The sequence below is a fragment of the Pinus tabuliformis genome, chromosome 7 (assembly GCF_031772625.1).
Source record: "Pinus tabuliformis cultivar Carrire ecotype Pingquan chromosome 7, CPIR1, whole genome shotgun sequence".
Lineage (NCBI taxonomy): Eukaryota > Viridiplantae > Streptophyta > Pinopsida > Pinales > Pinaceae > Pinus > Pinus tabuliformis.
In genome coordinates this window covers 792,843,046-792,867,771 of record NC_142293.1, presented here as the reverse complement: position 1 = coordinate 792,867,771, position 24,726 = coordinate 792,843,046, and the positions used below count along the sequence as shown (strand labels likewise).

Sequence of the window (24,726 nt, the reverse complement as noted above, 5' to 3'; positions counted from 1 at the left end):
TGATGAGGCTACTTACCATGTTGTGAAGAGAATCATTGAAAGTGGAATGGCGGGGACAAGTGATCAAATTAATGTTGTTGTTAAGGAGCATCACTTGTCTATGGAAGATTGGATGGAGATTGTGGAGAAAAGTCAATTTGTGAAGACTCTTCAATCTTCTTATAGTGTGAATAATTTTGATAATGAAAGAGACATGGTCACTGAGTTGTATGGGGAAAAGCCTTCTCCAGATCAGATTTTGGAGATTACGAAAGATAAGGGATTAACTTATCAAAGAAGGAATAAGGAGCAAAGTGAGACTCAAATTTCCCCTAGGGTTTCTAATCCTAGTCTTAATATTGACTTGGGAGAATGGATAAATAATGCGAAGATATTGGTTCCTATAAAGGATATTTTGAAGATTCCCTCCCAGAGTCTAAATTATTGAAAGCTATTGATTCCCCTCTAGAAATGGAGCCTGAAGTTGGCTATCAAGATGCTCTGTTGATTCTTCAGAGTATGGATAAAGGTAATAAGGATCATCAGCCATTCTTCATCACCTTGTTAATCAATGGTTTTCGTCTATATAATTGCATGTTGGATTCAAGTGCATCAGCTAGTATCCTAACCATAAAGGGTCGTGGAATAGCTTAATTTAAGAATATCTAGACCATATCAAAACATTTGTGTCGTGGATTACAAAAGGATTGAAGTTCATCGTTCGATTAAGGATTTACACTTACAGGTTCATTTATTTGCCTACCTGGATATCATGATTATTATGGACATTGTTGTGATTGGTGTACCTAATACTTGGGGTATGTTGCTATCGGAAGTGTTGGAGAATCTCGTAAGGAAGCTATTAAAAACAATTCTCCTTATCCTTGATAAAATTTTGTGATCTTATATAATCTTCTTTATATTCTTCGTTGAGTTCTCTTCATCAAACAATTATCAAGAGCATAAATAATAAGAATAATGGACAGAAATATAGGCTCCAAGCCAAGGCAAAACCCCTCCAAGGGGAAAACCCAAAAGAACTTCTTCAAGCAAATGAGAAAATCAAGACCTCCTCCAAGCACCAAGCCAGCCCTCCAACAAATCCTTTGGAATAAGTCAAAGTCTCCCAAAGTTAACAAGAGTCAACATCCTTCAAATCAGCTCTAATCCATCTCTTAGCCCTGCAATTCGAGTCTGCAACTCGACTTGCAACTCTTCGGCCCTGTAGCAGCACAACAACCCTAATTCCCTTCGCACATGTGAGCAAAAAAGTCCAAATTTTGGCCTCTTTCCTCCACTATGATCTCCTCCTCATCTTCTTGCTTCTTCACTCTGGATTTCTTCTTATTCTCTTGCAAATCGAACTTACTTGGTGAATTGGTGCAAATGAGGTCAAAGTTATCTTCTATATATACCCTTGTGTAGTGGTCAAATTAGCCCTTTCTAGGCCAACTTTGACTGGCAAGGTCGACTTGTGCTAGAAGGCTTATTTTGACTTTCTAGACTCAAAATAAATACTTTTACGTGATACATCTTGCCCAGATGGGTCTTATAGACATGACATTGACTCTCGTGGCTCATGACAATTAATATTATGACATGACAAACCCTAGAAGCATGAAGAACATGCTTAACCTAGACGACCAATTAAAAGAAGCATGAAACTCGTGCTTGAAAATAATATTTTTTCTTTCTTCTTTTGTTTGTTACATAAGATATACATAATGACATGAGTACAATGACAATTATGAAGACTAAAACTAGTTACATTTTCCAACAGGAAGTGGGTCGCAGATCTAAGAGGGAGCTTTCAAATGGATCTATCTTAAGCTACTACTCCCTCACTTAGAAGTAGTGGTTTTGTTAGACTTGATAGGGAGCTCAAAAGAAGACTTCATGTGAAGGACCCCCAGATGCCCAAGGTTTGAATAGTGAAAAGGTGGGGCATCCCGTAGAATACTTAGATACTTCAGATTTTCCATCAACACCTTTTTAAGACAAGGAAAAAGGTTTGACAGTAATTGCATCATCATCACCATTGCAACTAACCAAAAAGAAAAGAAAAAAGAAGTTGAAAATAAGCCACTAACTTCGAACAGAGTTGGTACTCAAAGAAAAAGGGATATAAAAGATAAATCATCAGTAATAAACATGGTTAAGCCTCAACAAGGTAAAAATCGAAAATTAAAAAAAAAAGAGGCTTGGTAGATCTGATGGCCACAAACAAGTTAACATTGGGGTGAGTCAAAGTCCCAAGATAGTTAGGATTGGACGTCGCACATCAGAGAAAAAACTCATGGATCTTCATGTGAGTCGGAAAGTTCTCAAGATGGACTTCATCATAAACATCTAATGGCATGGGGCATCCTCCGTATTTTATCTCTAACCTTACTTTCTTAGATTAGATTTCATTTCAACATTTCTATTTCATGTTCTTATATTAGATTTCTATTTCATGTTATTAGAATAGTTTTTATTTGATGTATCTTATAATAGTGTTATTATTTCAGCAATTGATTTTATATGATGATTTTTGGTTATATATTTGAATGGGTGCTACTTAATGTACTTTGTTTGACTTGGACGTAGATTCTAGATCCTCACATGCTTTCATGAAAGTGCGCATCCCCATGTGGAGCCAGATGTTAAACAGTGAAATGGCATTTGAAGATTTGTCAAAGGTTCCACGATCAAAGCACACATCAAAGCATTCTAGGATCACCATGTCAAGTAAGATTCCTAGAATTCCATAAATTCATTTGTTTCTTCTCTTTAGTCTATTGCACAGGTTCCACAACCCTACAGTGATGTTGTAAAAATGATTCTAGCATGATGAAAAAAGAGACGTAAAAGGCCTAGGTAGCTTAGGAATATACTAGCAAGTGAGTTCACTCTAGGGATTTTTTTTCCCTCAACCCATTATTTGTGTTTTTCAACACTTATAATCAGTTGAGCTTTTCTCCCAGATATAGCCCAAAGCTAGAGTGCAACTTGATGGTAAAGTCTTAGGTGAGTCATAGTGTATAGAGTTAATGTATATTACCATACTAGGTCATCTCTAAAGTTTCATGGAATTTGGTTGAATCTAAGTGCAAATTTTTAATTGTCAAAATTTCTCGTTGGACGGGACTTTTCTATGTAAATTTGATATATGATGGAATAAGTGTTGTTCGTAGAAATTTTGGGGGGTATGAGTAATCAAAATTAGACCTCTACACCTCAACTTTCTATTTAGACACACTTTGAGGGTCGAAAAATGTGTATTTACCCTTCAAATCCCTTTTCTTTTTCAATTTTCTGCAAAAACTGGCAAATAATTAGCCAAAAAATAAAATGAGAGAAAAATAAATAAAAAAACTCTAAGTGGAAAATGATTAAAAAATGAAGTTGACTTTCCCAAGAAGAGAATCAAGTCAAAAAGTGATGGAATCTCCATTAATCAAGGAAATTAAGCTACATAAAAAATTCAATGGTCCAAGGAAGAAGTTAAATGTCCCAACAAAATGATTTTGTTGGAGAGATGGTCCCATTTTGTTAATTTGAATGAGAATTTTTCAAGGAAAAAGGAGAAGAATATTTTTAAGTGGTCCAAACCACTCTGGGATCAAATTTTTACTCAACATAGCTACTCCTCCAGTGCAAACAACTTCTCCTCCTCAAGATTTGTGCAAGCTCATCAAGGGTTACGATTTTGTGGTCATGGATCTAGCTGTTTTCCTCTTGTATCTAGCCGTTTTCACTTTGGACCAAGACGTTTTCCACTTGGAAGGGATCTCCTCTCATTTTTTCTATAACTTGAGCTCTAAGCTCCTCACTGGAGGCACAAAATTGTGAGATTGAACTTTTCGCTAAGTGAAGCTCTGTTGGAATTTTGTACTGGAAATTTTTTTGAACTAATAATAGAAAGACTTTGGGGGCACATGCTTTGTGGTGTTATGATTTGAGGGCTTTTATTATTATCTTCAACAAATAAACAGCTATAGAAAAATACAATTGCTTCCATAACACTGGCAAAGCTCTGGCAAAAATACTTCTTTACTTCTGTTGTTCTGGAAAACACCACATCTTCCTTTTTCTACAATTCGCACTACCTCCACCAACACGCACTGGCCTCTGGAAATTCACACTAGCTCTTTCTGGAAATTTGCACTGGCTCTTTCTGGCAATTCACACTAGCTTCTGGAAAACTCAATCTGCCTTCTGGAAGACTCAAATGGCCTCCAACAAATTCACACTGCCTTCTAGTGAACTCGCATTGGCACTAGAAGGCTCGATCTAACCTCTAGAAGACTTGCACTGCCTTTTGGAAAATAATCTCGGCCTCCTCCTACGAGTTCCCTGAGAAATTCGACCTCCCTCTTGAAACTCACAGCCTCACTAGAAAAACTCAACCTCCTACAAAAATATTGATAGCAAGAATCTCTGGAAAATCTTTCCTCAATCACTGTTGTTGAAACCCTTTTGTGTCTTCTAAAAATCACCTACTTGAATATTTGTATGATCCCCAAAGTTTCCCATCGATCTCCTTTAGGATCTCTCGTTCATGAATGAATGGCCACGATTAGAAGTTCACTTGATCTAATCAATGGCTAAGATCGTCTTAGAAACTTTTTACAAGCTTCTAGATGAAAATCAACCTTATCCCACAATTAATATCAATTAATTATTCACTTTTCCTAAGTCAGACTTGGGAGATAATTAAAAAAATACATGGGCTTGGAGATAATTAACTCCTTTGTGTCTCTAGCCTCAATGACACCTCTTGAGCCTATAACACTTGTCAGCGACAAAACTAACACAAACTAGGTCTCAAATCAAGATACTACTAGGCATGAGTAATGAGGAAGACACTACGAAGGCCACCTGCAAGACGAGGCAAGGTCTATAAGAATTATTCGTAATGCCTTTTGGTTTATGTGCACTAACTACTATTATGTGTTGGATGAATGTGCATTGCATCCCTTTCTAGATTCATTTGTAATCATGTAGTTGGATGTTATATTTATTTTCAACTCTACTTGGGAAGAGCATATGTTACATTTCATCCAAGAGACCTTGAAAAATCATCAACTATTGGAAAACCTTAAGAAATGTGAATTTCCTCAAAAATCCTTAGTATACTCAATGTACATGACTAGCAAATGGATACTTCAGATTGATCCTACGAAGATGGAGACTATCATCAAGTGACCAACTCCTACCAACACCACTAATGTTAGGAGCTTTAACGGAGTAACGTAGTACCTTTAAAGGTTTATAACATCCTTTTCAGTTGTGGTTGCACCACTCGATGCCATAGCCAATAACAAGAGTTTCCAATGGGGAAATAATCAACAGAAGGTTTCTGGAGAGTTACAATAGAAGATTAGTCAATCATTAGTTCTCGCATTGCCCAATTTGCAGAATTGCATCAAATTCGAGACAAGCACAAGTGGATATATGGGAGCATTATTGATGTATGATGGTAGGCTACTAAGCTATCATTTGTTGAAATTTGGGCAGCTTCGGGACAAATTTCCCCAAGGGAAACCCTAAGCCCCAAGGAAAGCCCATAAAACCCCAAAGAAAATTTATATCAGTCAAAGGAAGAATTATAAATTGGACAAAAAATTATTTAGACAAGTAATTATAAAAGGGTTTGGAAATATATATTTAAATATTAATGACAAATTCAAAAATAAAATAATTCCCTCCAAGTATGTCAAGTCGGTTTGGCCCTTTTAAGACATCAATTCGATTATGAGAAAGTATATAAATGTTGATCGACCCTCTTCTCAAAGTGTGAAATTTGGATCTCTCAATGGAAAAGGTCTGAGGCTATATTTTAGTGCAAATGTTATGGCTCATTTTTATGGTTCATATGATTAAGATTGCAAACTCGCTATTGGACTCATACTCATTAAAAGGGAAGCTCTTATATTTACATGGTTCGCAATTTTCCTTTATATTTGAAGCTCGCTTTCCTTAGTTTGCAATACCTTTATGTTGACTCGCATTCCTTGCCTCTCTAGCTCGAATTATTGGATCGTAATTCTCTAAGATTATTATATTGGCACTGTTCAATGAGATGTATCGCTCGCATCGTATTTTATATGAGGCATCGCTTTTTCTGTGGGTCATGTATCACAGTAATCGCTATAGTTTAGTATGGTATCCGACAACTCCTATATATGTATGACTCGCATTTGAGATCTCACTGACTTGCATCTTATCAGATCTGAGGCTCGTACAACAGTGATATATGTGGCTCGCATTAGCCTATATTTGTGGCTCACATGTCTAGATCTGAGGCTCACACAATAGAGATATAAGGCTCGTATTACAGTGATGTATGAGGTTCATATTACACTGATCTCTGAGGCTCGCAAATGAACTGCAGTGGTCTATTACTACAGTTTGCTTGTTTATACTCTGTGGGTAGTATTCCTTGGCTCTCATCCTATTGTTTGCAGTTCGAATTCTTTTAGTTGCAGTTCCTATACTCTATGGTACGTGATATATGTTACATTGACATAACTACATTGTGATGACATCGCTCGAATATGATATGGTGGCTCTCTATCTCATATGCATGGTTCGCACTTATCTTGGTATCCCTCTATACATCACGATGGATTGTCCCTTAGAATTAACATTACAGTATAACTCTTTCATGTATTGATTCAACAGTTACATTATTGTGTCTAGATATATATATATATATATATATATATATATGACTGTGCTCTTGCTCTTAAGCTTCATGTGGTTGTGCGTTGACTTCATCTCTTGACAACAATGAACCATGACTATACTTAACCCTTGTTGGTTGATGGTATTAGTACATACTTTGACTCTGTTTATGTTACAAGGGACACGATATCTTGATTCACATAGGACATTAATTATGATATAATTCATATGGATGTGACCTTATATGATGGCAGTAACTTTGGACAGAGAACTTATTGTGTCTAGATATATATATATATATAGATATATGACTGTGCTCTTGCTCTTAAGCTTCATGTGGTTGTGCGTTGACTTCATCTCTTGACAACAATGAACCATGACTATGCTTAACCCTTGTTGGTTGATGGTATCAGTACATACTTTGACTTTGTTTATGTTACAAGGGACACGATATCTTGATTCACATAGGACATTAATTATGATATAATTCATATGGATGTGACCTTATATGATGGCAGTAACTTTGGACAGAGAACTTAATCCTATGATGATGTAGATGCTTATCGATGATATGGATATTGTTTCTCGCAATGATATGGTAGCCCCCTTCTTGGACTCATTTGGTTACCGGAAGTCAATTCACAATCGAAGTTGTGAACTGACTTGGATTAGCCCTAGGAGGCCAGATATGTCTGATGTATCTCATAATGGATGTACTTTGTATTTCAGTTGAATAATTGATGAATATCTAATAGAAGAAATATTTGGTTGGGTTTTCCCCCTTGTGGGGTTTTTCCCTAGTCTCTGACCTAACTCCTAGTGCCCCTATTTTGTATGCTTTTCTTCTGTTGATATTTACTGTTCCATTGCACTGTTGGTATTATTGTTCTTTCTACATAATTGTTGATGATGTTACGATATAATGGGGTGAATGCAATATGTAAATGCAATTATCTAAAGCAAAGAACAATATAGCCCTAAGAAAATTAACATGGGATTAGAGTTGAGTTCCCTAGGAAACAAGCAGCATGTTCCCTCATGGAGCTTGCAAAATACTGGAAGGCTCACCTCTCAGCAGAATCGCCAAAAACTAGTTTGCATGTGCATTGAGCGACAAACTCATACATTATGAAAAGTACAAAATATGTTAGAAAAAGTAGAGAGGCAACTATTATATCTTATTCTCCTTAACCTTCATAGTGCTTATGAATCTTTGGTTATCTTCTTTATATTTCCTAGTTAGATCATTCATCAAACAATATCAAGAACAATAACAGTAACAAAAGATGACACAGATATAGGCTGTCAGTCAGGGCAAACCCCTTCCAAGGGGAAAACCTAGAAACTCTTCTCTTCTTCGAATCTGCTTCAAATGAGATGCAAAGACCCAATCCTAGACCAAGTCCTTTCAATACCAAGTTGGCCCTTTCTCAAGTCCTTCCTTTATTTTGCACCAAACTGCTACACCTTGCAACATCGACCTGCCAGCTACACACTGCTACTCGATCTACAACTTTGACCCATCAACTTCGTCCTAACAGCTTCTTGGAAACCCAAATATGGCCTCCACCAGAGACCTACTTAGAGCAAGACAACTCTCCCAAGGTCAACAAGGTCAAGATAAGGGCTTTTCCTCTTCCAGCTACCAGATTTTGCACTTCATCCTACAGCAACTTCGCCTATTTCTACAACATAGAAACCCTAGAGCTTCGCATGTGTGAGAGAGATAGAGCTCAAAAACAAGAAATTCCATCCTTCCAACTTCTCCTAGACCTTCACTCTCCTTCTTCTGCCTTTCCCAGCTATAGATCGATCTCTTTCTTGTAGATTGAACTTCCAATTGAGTGTGTGTCAAATGAAGTTCAGTCGCTCCTTTATATAGCTTTCTCAACGAGTCAAATTCCCTCCTTTAGGCTGACTTGATGATCCCAGGGCCGACTTGTACTCTTGGAGTTTCCAGGACTTTCTAGACTCAAAAGTAATTCTTTTTTTTACAATTACAAATTGCCCGAAAGGGTCTTATAAACATGATGTTGACACCATTGACTCGTGACAAATAATCTTAAGACCTAACAAACCCTAGAAGCACGAAGAACATGCTTTTACCTAGAATACCATTGATAATTAGCATGAAACCCATGCTTTGAATAATAATTTTCTTTCTTCTTTTCTTATTTGTTACATAGGATACATATTGAAATGAGTACAACAATTATGAAGACTGAAACTAGTTACATTTCTCAACAAAATAGTTGATGATATTATTTATTATAAAGACAGGATATATTTTATTCCTGAATCCACAGTAAAGGAGAAGATTTTGAAGGGTACGCAGGACATTCCATCAACTGGACACCAAGGATTCTTCAAAACCTATTAGCAGGTTAGGGAACGATTTTCATGGAAAGGTCTCAAGGAAGATGTGATGAAATATGTCAAGGAATGCGTGACATGCCAACAAAATAAGGTCGAGCACACACACCCTGAAGATCTACTACAACCTCTACCAACTCCAAAACAAAAATGGGAGAGCATCTCAATGGACTTCATCACAAGGCTACCTAAAGCACAAGGCGAAGACTATATCTACATCGTGGTGGACAAGTTGACGAAATTCACACACTTCTTTGCAATCTCAACTGAGTATTCGGCCAAACAAGTAGCAAAATTGTTCTTCAAAGAAGTCTTTAGACTCCATGGACTACCCAAAAATATAGTTAGCGATCGAGATAGCAGGTTTATGAGTGCATTCTTACAAGAGCTTTATAGGCTAGTGGGAACATAATTAACCCTTAGCACTAGTTACCACCCACAAACAGATGGTCAGACAAAAAACGTAAATAAGTGAATTGAGAGGTACTTACGTAATTATGTGATAGGTCAGCAAAAACCATGGATCAAATGGTTGTACCTTGGGGAGCATTGCTACAATACCACTTACCAATTATCCATTGGGATGACGCCTTTCAGAGCACTATATGAGTATGATGCCCCATCCTTTATTGACAAGAATTTTGGAGATAGCAACGCGCCAATTGCTAAAGGCTGGATACAAGAGAGTCAGGACATTCTCAAGGTACTAAAGGAAAACATGCAGGTTTCTAAAAATCGACAAAAGATGTATGCAAACCAGCATCAAACAGAACGCAATTTTGAGGTGGGATACCTCGTTTTCTTGATATTACAACCCTATAGACAATATACGCTCATGAAGAGAAATGTAGAAAAGTTGAAACCAAGGTTTTTTTGACCTTACAAAGTCCTTTGAAAGATTGGTGAGGTGGTGTGTGAGTTAGAATTACCAATCGATAGCATAATCCATAATGTCTTCCATGTGTCATGTCTCAAAAAGGTTGTGGGACAAGAAGTCACCACCTCTATCGAATTGCCACCATTAGATGAGGGACAACTGGAATTGATTCTAGAAACAATCATGGTCGTACGAGAATAGAAGTTAAGAGGATGAATAATTCAAGAAATCCTTGTTAGATGGAAGAATTTACCAGAGGAGGACACCACATGGGAAGGAGAACAAATTTTACAACACCCATATCTGCAACTGCTTGAGGGCAAGCAATTTCGGGAAGGGGGGACTGCAATGTCCTCTTCAAAGAGAAAATTAATAACAGACAAATTAGCCTATCCAACCCCGTAGGCCATAGTCTTGATAAAGGGGTTGCACCCACAATCCGTCACATCTTGAAACCCATGGAGAAATCTATAAATAAGAGGATTTGAGATCAAATCATCATCAATTTTTGGATCAAATCATCTGGTTTCTTGAGCTTAGCTTTGAGGGTTTTAAACCCCTTCTTCCCAATCAATTTCTATGGTGTAAGATACCACCCTAGTTGATAAATCTCTCTGCATTTTCCTATCTATTTATTTGTTCTGGCACAGGTTTTCTCTTCACTGGAGTAGCAAAGTCTTTTCTTCTTCTTGAAGTTAGTCAAGTTCCTCTATAAACTTAAAGTCTGGACAGTTCATTGGATCTCTATGAAGCAAGCCACAGCTCCTAAGTTAGATGGACAACCTGTTTTCTCTCTCTAAGGTCGGACTCTTATTAATCTACCTATGGGAATTGTTTGGAGTCAAGTTATAACGGAATTGTGGATAGGATCGAGCCTTGAAGAACCTTACAAATCCACTTTGCATATTACCCTAAAGTAGGCCACATATTCTGGAACAGTCGCATAGTCTGGAGTATATCCAAATTTCTGCATTCGTAGCGACAAAGCGTAGTTTGGGCAGTCCTCCTGGGACTGGCACAAGTCAAACATAATTCTGTGAGGCAGAAGTGTAGGCTTTTTCTAGCATTATTCCATAGGGCTGAAGCATTAAATGGGCAAAGATCTTGTACAAGTTGTTGAGAAATCTTAGGCAGTATGAGTAGGTTTTCCTTTTAGCTTGATTTCTCTTATTTTGACAAGTTCTTGTGATGTTATATTACTTCCCCTTTCTTATTATTATGTTCCTTCATCATCAAGATAAATGCCAAACAAATGAAGATCACAAACACAAGAAAAGAACACAAGGTGTAGGCACTCAGCCAGGGCAAAACCCCTAAGGAGGGGAAAATCCAGTCAAACTTTTCCTTAGTAGAAACAAAATCGAATTGAGACAAACCAAGACCTTTTTGACGAAGACCACTACTTCTCCCACCAAGTCAACCTCCATGAACAAATCAGACTTGCACCAAATCAGTTAGGGTCTCGGCCCTCTCTTCCTGCAACTTCTTGTGTTTGCAAGAGCCCTACATTTTTTGGCCCCCTCTCTTCTTACTTATAATTTCCTTCGCTTGATTTATTTTCTTCTTGTAATAGGATGGGTGTTCTTTCATTTACCTCACACTTTTTCTTGTATTCTTGCTATAGATCGAATCATGTATATATCTTCTCTCACTAGGCCGAATTTCCTTGTATATATAGTAGTTTGAGGTTGTCCTTTTAGGCCGACTTGAAGGGTTGGAGGCCGACTTGGTGTAGGAGAATAATAAGACTTATTTATAATAAAATAAATTTTCTTTCTTAACATATAAATCCAAAGAAGTGTCTATTATATCATGATTTTGACTTTGACTCAAGACACAAGTCCTAGAGCACACAATGGGTGCTTTTGACCTATTGGCTATTGACCCAAGCATGAAACCCATGCTTTAATAAGTCAATTTCTTTTACAATAAAAATTAATTTTCTTTCTTTTTGTCAAATACAATTATGAAGACAGACACTAGTTACATTCTTCAACACTCCCTCTTAATTAGGAAGATATTCATAATTACATATATACATAGGTACAAGGAAGATCTCAAAATGATATGTTCTACGAAGAGTCACAGCACACGCAGTGCTACAGATTATATACTTGACCAAGGTATCTAACTAGGTGGGACTAAGGTGTGTTCCAAGATTTCGCCACTCTAGGTACCATCAGGCTTTAGCTCTAACACCAACCTAAGGATCTTGGTGTGTATCCATGGTCGGAGCTCCAAGACCAACACCACCCTCCCTACTTCAGGATCTAGACATTCCCAAGCATCTTATCGCCCCGAGATGCTTCATCTCTCCTTATCAAATAAATCAACTATATCCACCAATCCAAGCATGCTTCAAATGTTCAACCTTCTTATGGAGAGATTTGTACAAAGATCAAACACAACCCCAATTAGTAATAAACTTTCACTATATACATGCATATTTAACACAAACCTCTAGGGTCCTTAATCATTCTTGTGCTTCTTGGAACATCATCATAAAATATACATCTCGTTGGAAGCTTTTTTCCTTAACTGTTTTAATAGCACCAAAACCAACCTTAGCATTTCTCAACGCAACCAAGTCTTTGTTTATGACTTCATTGATCAACCATCTGTAGTGCTTTAGCTAATCTCTGATTTCATTCTTTCTTCACGATTTCAACATTAGTTGACATAATATTCCCTCCCTCTTAACTGGGGAGATATACAAAAATTTCTTCCTTCCAGCCACACAGGCTTTTTTATTTGTATCATCATATTTCAGAGCTTCATTCTTTCAGGATCATCATTCTTTCTTATGACAACAATGTGAAAATTCCTAAACCGAAATCCCTACTACAGCAACTGATGATATTTCTCCTACTTGTTAAGTTTACATTAACAAGTTATTTGCAGTTTCCTACGAGCAAATATTGAAACACATACATTGCAGCCTTCACTTAATTAATTTATATGCGGAAACAAGAGACTAAGAAAGAAAGAAAATACAACACAATAACACCGTTACTTTTGCACAAATGTCCCCGGAAAAACCCAATGCGGGAAAACTAGTGCAGCAATTCTGAGGGTTTATTATTATTAGGCAGTAGTAAATTCTGAATACATCTCTGAATACCTCACGGGTTATTCAGTTACAAAGAGAGAAATACTGGCAGAAAGATTTGTGAGATTACCTCACACAATCACTGAGAAAAATCCTGGTTGATCCGGTCACTGGATGAGGTGCCTCTGGCAGGCCCTGCGCTGCCTCTCCGCAGTCCTCACATAGTCCCTGCATCAACCCCTCTAGGCACTGCATCACCTAGCTAGTTGATCGATTTACTGCCCAGAGTCACTGCTCTCAGCCTCCCGGTCTCACACCCCGACTCCCGGCTTCTGAAACTGACTCTGCTGCAAACTTTCAGACTCTCTCACCCTCTGCGCTGCCTCTACATGGCCCTTCGTGGCTCTGCGACAGCGTCTGCGTGAGATTTGTTGGATCACTCTCTGCATCTCTTTGTTGATGATTCTCCAGCCGAGAAAATCTTTGTCTCCGGATGCTATCTCTGCCCCTCAACTGCAAGAAATCTACACGATCAGAATTTCCTCCTGAGAACTCCTTACTTCAGAAATTCGATCTCTTGATCTCTCAGTGTGTTTTCCAAATGACCCTCAAGCTTCCTTAAATAATCTTCTTGTTGACATTCAACGGCCCAGATTAAAAGCTAATCAATGGCTAAGATCAATTTAGCTTGATCCTCGTCTTTTTCTAGAAGTTACACCCTCAATTAGATTAATACCTATTAATATTTTTAATTTCCTAAGTTTAGACTTAAGGTCCCATTAAAAAATATTAATTATTTTAATAAAATTGTTTATGGGTCGAATTTCCCAAAACACTTTCTGGGTTGTTTGGAATATTTGTGCCCAAGCCTCCCTGCAAAATTTGAGGCCTAAAGCACATACGATGCTACCCCAAATCAACACTCCCTCTTAGCGAGGAGTGTGCTCTAGCAATATACGTTGTTGCATACTGCTCTGACTCTAAAGCATCGTCCTTTGCGTTGTTGATGTCTGACATGCTGTCCACCAACTACTACGCTGCTGCTGCAACTATACTGTTGCTGACACTGCCACTGTCAACACTGCATCCGTACTACAGCTCCCTCTCAAGTGTTGCATCTGTGTTGCTGCTAGCACTGCCACTGCCAACTGCCACTGCACTGCAAACTATTGTTGCTACTCTATCAGCAACGGAAAAACATCCAAAATTACTGAACTAACTGTGTTCAGTATGATACCACGTGAATGTTGGAGCCTCACTGCTGCTAGTCTCAACATTAACCCTCTGAATCTACTACGCTATTGTGTTGACGTCTGCTCTGTGCCATCTGCACCACTACCAACTCTGCTTTGCGTTGTTCAGTCTCTGGCACTCCTAGCCACTCCAATTGTCTCCTCGACACTCCTCGACACCATTCGACACTAGTCCATCCTGCTACTTCTAATTTGGGCTCCCATAGCAAGGAAATGATCCTAGAGGTGGACTCCTCAAGGATCCTGCCCATTTGTAGCTCTTTCGAACTACAGCTCCAAATCAGCCCACCTCCCTCCTGGAGGTATCTCGACTGTCATGGTGAACTCCTCCTCTTCGATCTTCGCGAGCGTAGCCTTCAGATCGTGTTTCTCATCCTTGTCCTTCTTCTTGAGAGGACACTGAGTAGCATAGTGACCCATCTCACCACACCTGAAACACTTGATCTTTGAGACGTCCTTCTTACGTCTCCGTTGCTCCTGTTGTCCCTTCAATGCAATGCCAGAATTATCCTCCTCCTCCTTTGGCTTCGACCCACTGCTGCTTCTGTCAAGTTTAACCTTGACTAAGTCTCTCCTCAGCTCCTCTTGTTTTAGAGTTGCCCACATCTCATCCCAATTCGGCAAGGCTGCTCTACCCAAGATACTCTGGACAAAGACTTGCCACTCATCTGAGATAGAATTGAGGGCCAGTCTAACCAACTCTGAATCTTGAGGTGTATGCCCCGCAGCAGACAATTCATCACAGGTCTCCTTAAGCTTCGTGAGGAATGGATCCACATGCTCCCCCTTCTGCATCTGAGCAGATCTCAGCTTCTGCTCCAAGTACATCTTCTGCTGCTCAGAAGATCCCTAATATAACGTAGGCAATGTGTCCCACATCTCCTTAGCAGTCCCTCTTCTAGCAATGTAACAAACCACATGATCCTCGCCCTTTCCCATTTCAGCTCGGCACTTCTTCAACGGATCTGCATTTGAAGGGACAGCGACCATGCTGTCGACATATGTCTTGAGGGCATGCTCATCTAGAAGGAATGACATTCTAGCCTTCCAAATGACATAGTTCGATGCTCCATCCAACCTGTCCTGATACCTCAAGCCACTTGTTGCCATTTCTGCCACAGATGTCGAAAATCTCCTCTCTCCTCTGTGTTGTTGTTGGGCTAGCCTACGCACTCCCTGTTGGAGCTAGTAAAACTGTTGCCCCTTGTTATTGCTCAGCTCTAGAGAATTCAAATTCCTTGGCTAGGAATTCTCTGAGGAAGAAATTCCCTCAGTCGTGCTTCTCCTCTTTCTTCTGACGATTTTCTTCCTAACAAACTGCCTACAAAAAAATCTGCGTCCCACCAGCTTCTCCTCATGTTGAGGCTTCAGCGCTGCTCCCTCTGCCCTGGCAAAAATTCGAACTGGGAGTCCTTCTCTCCATCGACTCACTCGGAGAGAGACTGCCTCGAAATTTCAGCCCTCTGGCTAAGAACTGCACAAACCCTCTAGGTTTCAAACTGCTACCTCCTGCAGCTTTTTGATCTCCCTCTTCTGCTCAGCATTGGGTTCTCTGGCACTGCTCTTCTTGTTCCACCTGCAGCTCTAATACCATGTGAAAATTCCTAAATCGGAATCCCTACTACAGCAACTGATGATATTTCTCCTACTTGTTAGATTTACATTAACAAGTTATTTGCAGTTTCCTACGGCAAATATTGAAATACATATATTGCAGCCTTCATTTAATTAATTTATATGTGGAAACAAGAGATTGAGCAAGAAAGAAAATACAACACAATAACACCGCTATTTTTGGACAAATGTCCCTGGAAAAACCCAATGCGAGAAAACCGGTGCAATAGTTCTGAGGGTTTATTATTATTAAGCAGTAGCAAATTCTGAATACATCTTTGAATACCTCACGGGTTATTCAGTTACAGAGAGAGAAATATTGGCAGAAAGATTTGTGAGATTACCTCACACAATCACTGAGAAAAATCCTGGCTGATCCGGTCACTGGATGAGGTGCCTCTGGCAGGCCCTGTATTGCCTCTACGCAATCCTCACACAGTCCCTATGTCAGTCCCTCTAGGCACTGCATCACCCAGCCAATTGATCGATTTGCTGCCCGGAGTCACTGCTCTCAGCCTCCCAGTCTCACACCCCGGCTCCCAGCTTTTGAAACTGACTTTGCTGCAAAATTTCGGACTCTCTCTCACCCTCTGCACTGCCTCTGCGTGGCTCTGCGTCAGCCTCTTTGTGAGAGCTACTGGATCACTCTCTACATCTCTCTGCTGATGATTCTCTGACAGAGAAAATCTCTCTCTCCGGATGTTATCTTTGCCCCTTAACTGCAAGAAATCTACTCTATCAAAATTTCCTCCTGAGAACTTCTCACTTCAGAAATTCGATCTCTTGAGATCTCGGTGTGTTTTCCAAATGACCCTCAAGCTTCCTTAAATAATCTTCTCGTTGACATTCAACAGCCCAAATTAAAAGCTAAGATCATTTTAGCTTGATCCTTGTCTTCTTCTAGAAGTTACACCCTCAATTAGATTAATACCTATTAATATTTTTAATTTCCTCAGTTTAGACTTAGGGGCCCATTAAAAAATATTAATTATTTTAATAAAATTGTTTATGGGTGGAATTTCCCAAAACGCTTTCTGGGTTCCTTGGAATACATGCGCCCAAGCCTCCCTGCAAAATTTGAGGCCTATAGCACATTTGATGCTACCCCAAATCAACAAACAATATCATCTATTCATCTTTTATGTTATCATCATTCTTACATCTCCCATTATCCATCATGCTCATAGTCTCATCTTCAATTATGAACATCTTCAACATGTACCTGCAAATCTTCAATAGCAAGTATAACCAAGTACAAATATACAAAAGCATGAAGTCAATAATCAAAACAACCAACTTTTTAGATATCAAATACCTAAACCTAGTTAGGTTCACAGTTGACAAGGATTACATCTTTTATGTTTTGGACTTCAACAACTTGCTAGGGTTTTGTCAAAAACCTTAGATTCCATCATCGAGCCTTAGACATCAAGTTATCAATTCAATCATAGCATTTTACATTATGCTCTTAGAATTTCATGTCAAACTCTAGGGTTTTATCACAAACACTATATTTCATCAAATAAATTGTAGATATCAACAACAAAGTTAGGATCCTAGCATTTCATATGTAGGGTTTCATTATTAGATCCTTATATCAATCTCTTACTAGGGTTTTGATCAGAAACCCTACATACATACTTCAAACTTCAATTATTTTGTTCAAACCAGGGTTTCAATTATGCGAAGGCTCATACACCTAGGGTTTCATTCCTAAGATTGACTATCGCGAGGGTTTTGTCATAAACCCTAATTCATCAAACTCTAAAAATTTAGAGTTTCATCATATAACTTAGATATCATCGACAAACCCTAAAAAGGCTAGTGTTTCTTTATAACATTACCAAAATCCTAAACATCAAGAGAATAGGATATCATTTTGTGTTGTAGACTTTCTCATTGAACCCTAAGTAGACTAGTGTTTCTTCATTATTGTCAACATACGCTAAACACCAAAAGATTAGGATTTTACAATTAATCCTAAAGGTTAGGGTTTCACCAAAATGAACAAATGATAAGAGATAGTATGACAAGGGTAAATTTAATCTAGTGATTAATCACCCTAACAAGAATCTTTAAGATTCAAAACCCTAGACATAAAAGAGTTAGAAATACAAGGCAAATTTTCAAAATGAATGGACCTTATAGTGAAGAAGATTATTTATAGGTCTGGTGGATTGAAACATACCTAGAGTTGCTCCTTTTACAAACCTTGGAGGGTTTCTTTATTGAAGGATCCTTTTTGTAACAAAGCTTCTTTCTTCTTTTGAATCAAGTTGTGATTTTGTTGCAAGCTCCCTCTTAATCTTTAGAATCTACCTGCAGATTTACTTCCAAGGAAAATATTCAAGTAACAATAATAAAGAAACCAAAGCTGAATACTTGTCTCTTGTGGGAAGGGCCTCTTCTTGCATGAGACCATTATTGCTTCATGTACCTGCAAAACTTAACAAAGGTATACAAGTACTATGATCTAGGAAACTTATGAACGTGATCCAATTTCATTCAAGATTTTGTCATATACCTTGAACTACTTATAAACCGTAGACAATATAGGATAAGATTTTAAAAGTGAACAAGCAAATAAGGATTCTCATACTATCTAGGATTTATAATTTCTTGATATTAGCAATCTTTTATACTTATGAGAACTTGCAACCCTTAGAAGCAACTAATATTTTGTACCATGCTATACATACCTCAAGATTGCATACCTTTGTCATTTGGAGAATACATGTTTCATTTAGCTTGATACCCTTTTCTTGCAAAGTGAAAACATATGCTAGATGACTAAAAACCACAAAGAGTAGTATTAGTACTTACTTGAGTGAAGCTTCTTTCAAGCTACTTCTTCTAATGATGCTACTTCCGGAAGATAGAAATTGTTACTGTTTTTCTTATTTTCACAAGTCGGCTTCTTATTTTCAATATTCAAGCTCGAATAGTATATATGTGCCACAGCACTGCGTCCTTAGGTGACTCAACTTTTGTACTATTGTAGAATATCTGAACAAGACTGTGAATTTTTATTCAAGAATGGTAACTTCAATTTGGAGATAGATCATTCTTTGAAGACTCAGTCTTGGGTCTATTCTAAGCATAGATCTTGACTCCTTTTGATGAATGTGATAAGAGCTTCAAAATGTGCTCGTAACCAAAGTTAGAAGAGGTCTCGGCCCCCATCTTTCCAAGGTGACAATAGTCACTTCTTCCTATTAGGCCTCAAACTTTGATTTTCTTAAGTCTATTGTGAGGACTAATCCAAGACTGTGAAATTTTATTCAAGAATGGTAACTTCAATTTGGAGATAGATCATTCTTTGAAGACTCAGTCTTGGGTCTTTTCTAAGCATAGATCTTGACTCCTTTTGATGAATAGAATAAGAGCTTCAAAATGTGCTTGTAACCAAAGTTAGAAGAGTTCTCGGCCCCCTTCTTTCCAAAGTGACAATAGTCACTTCTTCCTATTAGGCCTCAAACTCTGATTTGCTTAAGTCTATTGTGAGGACTAATCCATGGTTACAAGATGATTGATTACCCACAATCTTGCTCAGAACTTTGGTTCTCTTGAGAAGATGATGGTGGCTTGATGCACAGGTATAAAGAATGGGTCTCGGTCCTTAAAGAGACTTCAAGATTTCGGCTCTTTTGATAAGGTGACAATAGCTAGCCTTTTAGGGATTCTAATGCAAGACTTGTTCTCAGAACTTTTGATGGAGAGATGCCAATAAGTAGATTTCTAGCACAGACTTCAGAACTATTGAACCACTATACAATTTCGGATCCCTTTTGATGAGGGTTTCAGACCTTGTCCTTTCTTCCCAGAGATGTGCTTTCTTTTCTAGGGAGTTCGATCCTCTAAGAGAAATAGGATTAGCCTTTTGGTCCTCCAAGAACAGAGGTTCTTGTGCCCTCGCTCTCCTTGTGTAAGTCTGCGCTCTTGTCATAGTGATTAGGGCTTGATAGAGTGCCCAGAATTTTGATCTTCTCCCTCTAGGAGCTCGGTCCTAGATAGATGCCTTCCTTGAGATGAAATGGAGCTAAAATTATCTTCCTTCTGCCTTTCCTTCAAAGCCCTAGCTCTGATAACATGTTGAGAAATCTTGGGTTGTATTATTATGTTTTCCTTTTAGCTTGATTTCTCTTATTTTGACAAGTTCTTGTGATGTTATATTACTTCCCCTTTCTTATTATTATGTTCCTTCATCATCAAGATAAATGCCAAACAAATGAAGATCACAAACATAAGAAAAGAAGACAAGATGTAGGCACTCAACAAGGGTAAAACCCCTAAGGAGGGGAAAACCCAATCAAACTCTTCCTTAGTAGAAACAAAATCAAATTGAGACAAACCCAAACCATTTTTACCAAGACCACTACTTCTCCCACCAAGTCAACCTCCATGAACAAATCAGACTTCCACCGAATCAATTAGGGTCTCGACCCTCTCTTCCTGCAACTTCTTGCTTCTGCAATAGTCATGCATTTTTCGGCCCCCACTCTTCTTGCTTCTAATTTCCTTCGCTTGATTTATTTTCTTCTTGTAATAGGATGGGTGTTCTTTCATGTACCTTGCACTTCTTGTATTCTTGCTGCAAATTAAATCATGTATATGTCTTCTCTCCCTAGGCTGAATTCACTTGTATATATAGTAGTTTGAGGTTGTCCTTTTAGGCCGACTTGAAGGGTTAGAGATCGACTTGGTGTAGGAGATTTATAAGACCTATTTATAGTAATATAATTTTTTTCTTAACATATAAAGCCCGAGAAGGGTCTATTATATCATTATTTTGACTTTGACTGAAGACAAAAATCCTAGAGCACACAATCGGTGCTTTTGACCTATTGACTACTGAACCAAGCATGAAACTCATACTTTAATAAGTCAATTTCTTTTACAATAAAAAATAGTTTTCTTTCTTTTTGTCAAATACAATTATGAAGACCGACACTAGCTACAATGTTCAACATAAGTGATGTGGTTTAAAATCGTAGCGGAACCCGAGATAGAGACAAAGCACTAAACGATGTCAACTCAGCTTGATTCCTGAGGCAAGAGCGTAAGGTTTTGGAGCATCATTCCACAAGGCCGAAGCATTAAAACAAGTGCATCCTTCGTATAAATGTCATGTGTTAAGTCGCAGTGTGACCCGAGATAGAGCCCAAGCACAAATCTAAGTCAACTGGGGTATTAAACAACTAGGGTTTGAGTTAATTATTAGTTTGCATATAGATTATGGTTTCTAATTTGGGCATTTTGTAAACATTTTTTAATGCAAATCTGGACTCTGCGGGCTATTGGATTGTTGATTTATAATGTTGGTGATTATTTATATTGAAGGCAACATTTTTATTGGATTATACTCTTGTATTTTGAAAATTTATTGTTTAAAGGAGAAGTTGGATTGAAACCCTAGCAGTTGAAGAGGAAACTAGGGCAAAAAAAAGATTCCCTTGTAACAATTCAGCACAACATCATGTTCGAGGATATTAGCCAGACGGTATTTCAGTTGGGAAACACCACTTGTCATATGGGCCCCACACAATTTGCAATATAGTATTTGCCGATTTGTCCCACCTTCATGTTCCCCATATTGCCAAAATGGGTACAAGGGCTTTGGCATATTTGCAGTGGAAGTGTTTAATGGACAGCTTCAAAATTCAGTTCTAGGGCACCAAAAAGGCAAAAAAGGCATAAACCCCCACTACACAAAAAAAAACAACCTCATTTAAAAAATCAATTTTTTACGAACTTAAATTACATTATTTGCAATGAAAATGGCAATAAGAGGGTGCATAAAAAAGTTAAAAACAAAAATCAAGCTTGCTCTCCAAATATGGAGAAAACCCTTGCATTGTTTCATGGGCATGAAAATCATAGCAAATGACACAAAAAAAAGGAAAATGTTGGTAGGCAAAGAGCCAAGCAAGGATATGCCTAAATGTATGGAAAAAAGCATTAATGCGGGGGTATTTAAGAACATACCTATGAATGGAAAAAGTGAAGTCTGTCTAACTGATTTGCAAATGATCTTGAATCTTTGATCCACAATTTTTTTTTGGTGATGATAATGGCTGTTTGGTCCTCAATCCCTTCTTGAAAATCACCACAAAGCTCTTCCCCTTCCTTCTCCAACAGCAACAAAGCAAAATGACAAAAAGAAAACCCAAATTCTATTTGAAACCCCATAGCCTCGCGCACCTAGCAAATTTTTAAGGCCGTGGCGAAAAATCGCGACTTTTTCAAAGTGCAAAAAATCATGATTTTTATCCAACGATTGTTCAGCAGCTCGAAAAAATCGTGATGTTGCCAATTTTTCGCCAATGTTTGCAACACTGATTCAGATTGCATATACATATTTATAAAGAAAATTTTCCACAAAAATAGCCAGCTGAGTATCAGTATCATTCTCAAACCAAATAGAAAGGCTATCCCAATATGTATTGCCCCATTTCAAACTGTTAAAAACTCCTGAACTTTACGCTACTGCTAAATAACGAAAGGAAGGACATGAAAAAATAAAAAATTGGCAATACATCTCTAACACTTTTCACCAATGACCAATTTATTTTCTTACACCAAGCATTTTCTGAAATTTCTACCTGCTTGGCACTTTCATTAAGAAGTGTGCAAACTGATCTTCAGCTCCACAATATGCAACTTGAACTTCTTTGTTTTACGCCTGCTCCCTGTTGAAGTTATAATGTATCTCAATATGCTTGGTACTTGCATGGAACACTAGGCTCTTCACAAGCTGAATCACACTCTGACTATCAATATAATGGAGTGTGGATTGAGTCAGTTTAAGATTAATATCAGTGAGAATCATCCTGAGCTCAGTGACTGCCTTGCATTGTGCCTCAAATGAAAGACAACACAACTTGTAGTTTCTTCTTGATAATCCATGAGATTATCGGGCTGTATTATAAATATTAAACTTGGTAAGAGCTTTACAAGACACTGCCAGTCTCCACAATCAAGGCCTTGGTTCTGGTAGCATTCCTTAATACTTACAATTGAGGTCTTCCAATTCGAAGCAATAAGCCATCAAGTGTGAACAACCAAGTACAGTTAATCACCATTGACATGCAACAAGGTAATGACCAATAACTTGCCTGAAGAATATCTATCTATAAGGCAAAGACATCAATATAGCGGCATCCAAAGTTCAAAGCCTATTATCAATTGTGAAGTTCTATTTGAAGAGGGGATGGATTAATCCAAATCCTGATGTAAATTTATATGTAATGCTAACAATATGGAGATAACTACAAGAAAAACTGAATTGCCATAATTCATTGATACAATCTAACGGCAAGCATTATTCAACAGGCATCAGAAATTGATCCATTTTACCTAGTCATAATTGCACTGACATTTCGAAATACTTATCTCCTTTTCATTTCTATTAGGAAATGTGCCTTTCAGACAGCACTATGAAAATTTTAAGCTGTTCAATCCTCCCTCAAGAACTTTCATAAACATTCAATTACCTCAGATAATTGGTTCTTAAGGTCCTCATATTGTTTTTTCAGAAGTTCTGTTTCTTGCTCTGCATTGTTTGCTCTGCAGGTTTCTCTCTCATTCTGCAAAGAGACAATGAATTGGAGAGATTTACAATAAGTATGCAACTCGAACTATACATATGATCATAGGAAAATAAAACTGCTGACCTCTGCTCTAATTCTAGAAACTGCAAGTTCAGAATCTTTCTTCAATCTTGAAATCTCAGAATTTAAATGAGTAATCTCTCTTTCAGCAATTTCAGATTGCTTCTGCATTTTTTCTTCAAGCGCTGTGATTTTCTCATTAGCAGCATTTGCAATGGACTGCACTTCTGCACGCAGCTTCATTTCATGCTGAAGCTTTATCTGAAGACAAACATGCGGCAGTACATAACTCAGTTAATTTGTATTCCAGAACATATATGGCCTTGATATCACAATACAAAACTTTATTAACCCTTACCAATATCACAACTATGTCACTTGGGAAACTAATATATCATCCAAGAAAGAAAATATATAGTACCCTTCCATTACAATGTATAGCATGCTACACTAGATTTATTTGAGAGTCAAATATGATACCTAATAGGAAAATTTTTATACCTCCAACTCACTACAGCGCTTAATCTGCTTCTGAAGCCATTCTTGAAACTGATTCATCTCTTTTTTAAAACTTTCCACAATAGTTATCTCACGCCCATTGGCAGCTGATAACTCCTGCTCCATTACTTGAATGCGAGCTTCTAACTCCTTTTTCTGTAGTTCTGCACCTCGCGAATTTTTTGTTAATGCCATCCAACTCAAATTAGATGTAATGCAAACTCCTTATATTCAAAAGAAATAACAGGCATAAAATATTAATGAATACAAATGCAGAATATCTTATTATATTACGCAAAAATCAGCATTTCCAATTTAAATTGAAGTTGCCTTTATAGTAATCAAAACATTCAGTTTTCACATGCAACCTCTCTGGACCAAAGAGTTGGCAAATCAAGAACCACACAGAGTACACCTCACTCACTGTCATCATATATCCCTAAAGCATTTTCAAAACTTAAACTAAATGTTCCTGTGGTTTTTAGCAGCATTTTTTGTATAAAGTCTGCATTATTGCAGGCGAACACAAGTACCAATTTATTCCTGATCTCTTTTTCTTAGATTCAACATTTTAGTCATATAAACAATTATTATTAATATCCACTTGTGCTTACAGACGTATTACTATGGTTTCATAGAAAGACTCTTTCCTGAGAATTTTGAATCACTACTGAAAGCAAGTACGAAATACAGACCGTGTGCCTTTTTTCCTGAAATTCCTCCTAGTCATCAAAGGGTAAGTAATCAGATTCTAGCATATCTGTCTGAATGACTGCGCAACAGTGCTGAAGTTGTAATCAG

General features: G+C 37.8%; 1 protein-coding gene across 4 annotated transcripts in view; it reads right to left on the bottom strand.

Moving 5' to 3' along the window:
• MAD1 (mitotic checkpoint family protein) overlaps positions 1-24,726 on the bottom strand; it is a 285,271-nt gene that overhangs the window by 183,584 nt on the left and 76,961 nt on the right. For all 4 annotated transcript variants that reach the window (XR_016266807.1, XM_089458864.1, XM_089458865.1 and 1 more), the window contains exons 3-5: positions 23,929-24,089; positions 23,491-23,688; positions 23,311-23,403 (exon numbers count right to left, since the gene is read on the bottom strand). Coding sequence is in view for 3 of the 4 variants with exons in the window: in XM_089458864.1 (XP_089314990.1) it covers positions 23,311-23,403; positions 23,491-23,688; positions 23,929-24,089 (452 nt within the window). In the remaining variant the exon portion in view is untranslated. The remainder of the gene's footprint in view (positions 1-23,310; positions 23,404-23,490; positions 23,689-23,928; positions 24,090-24,726) is intronic.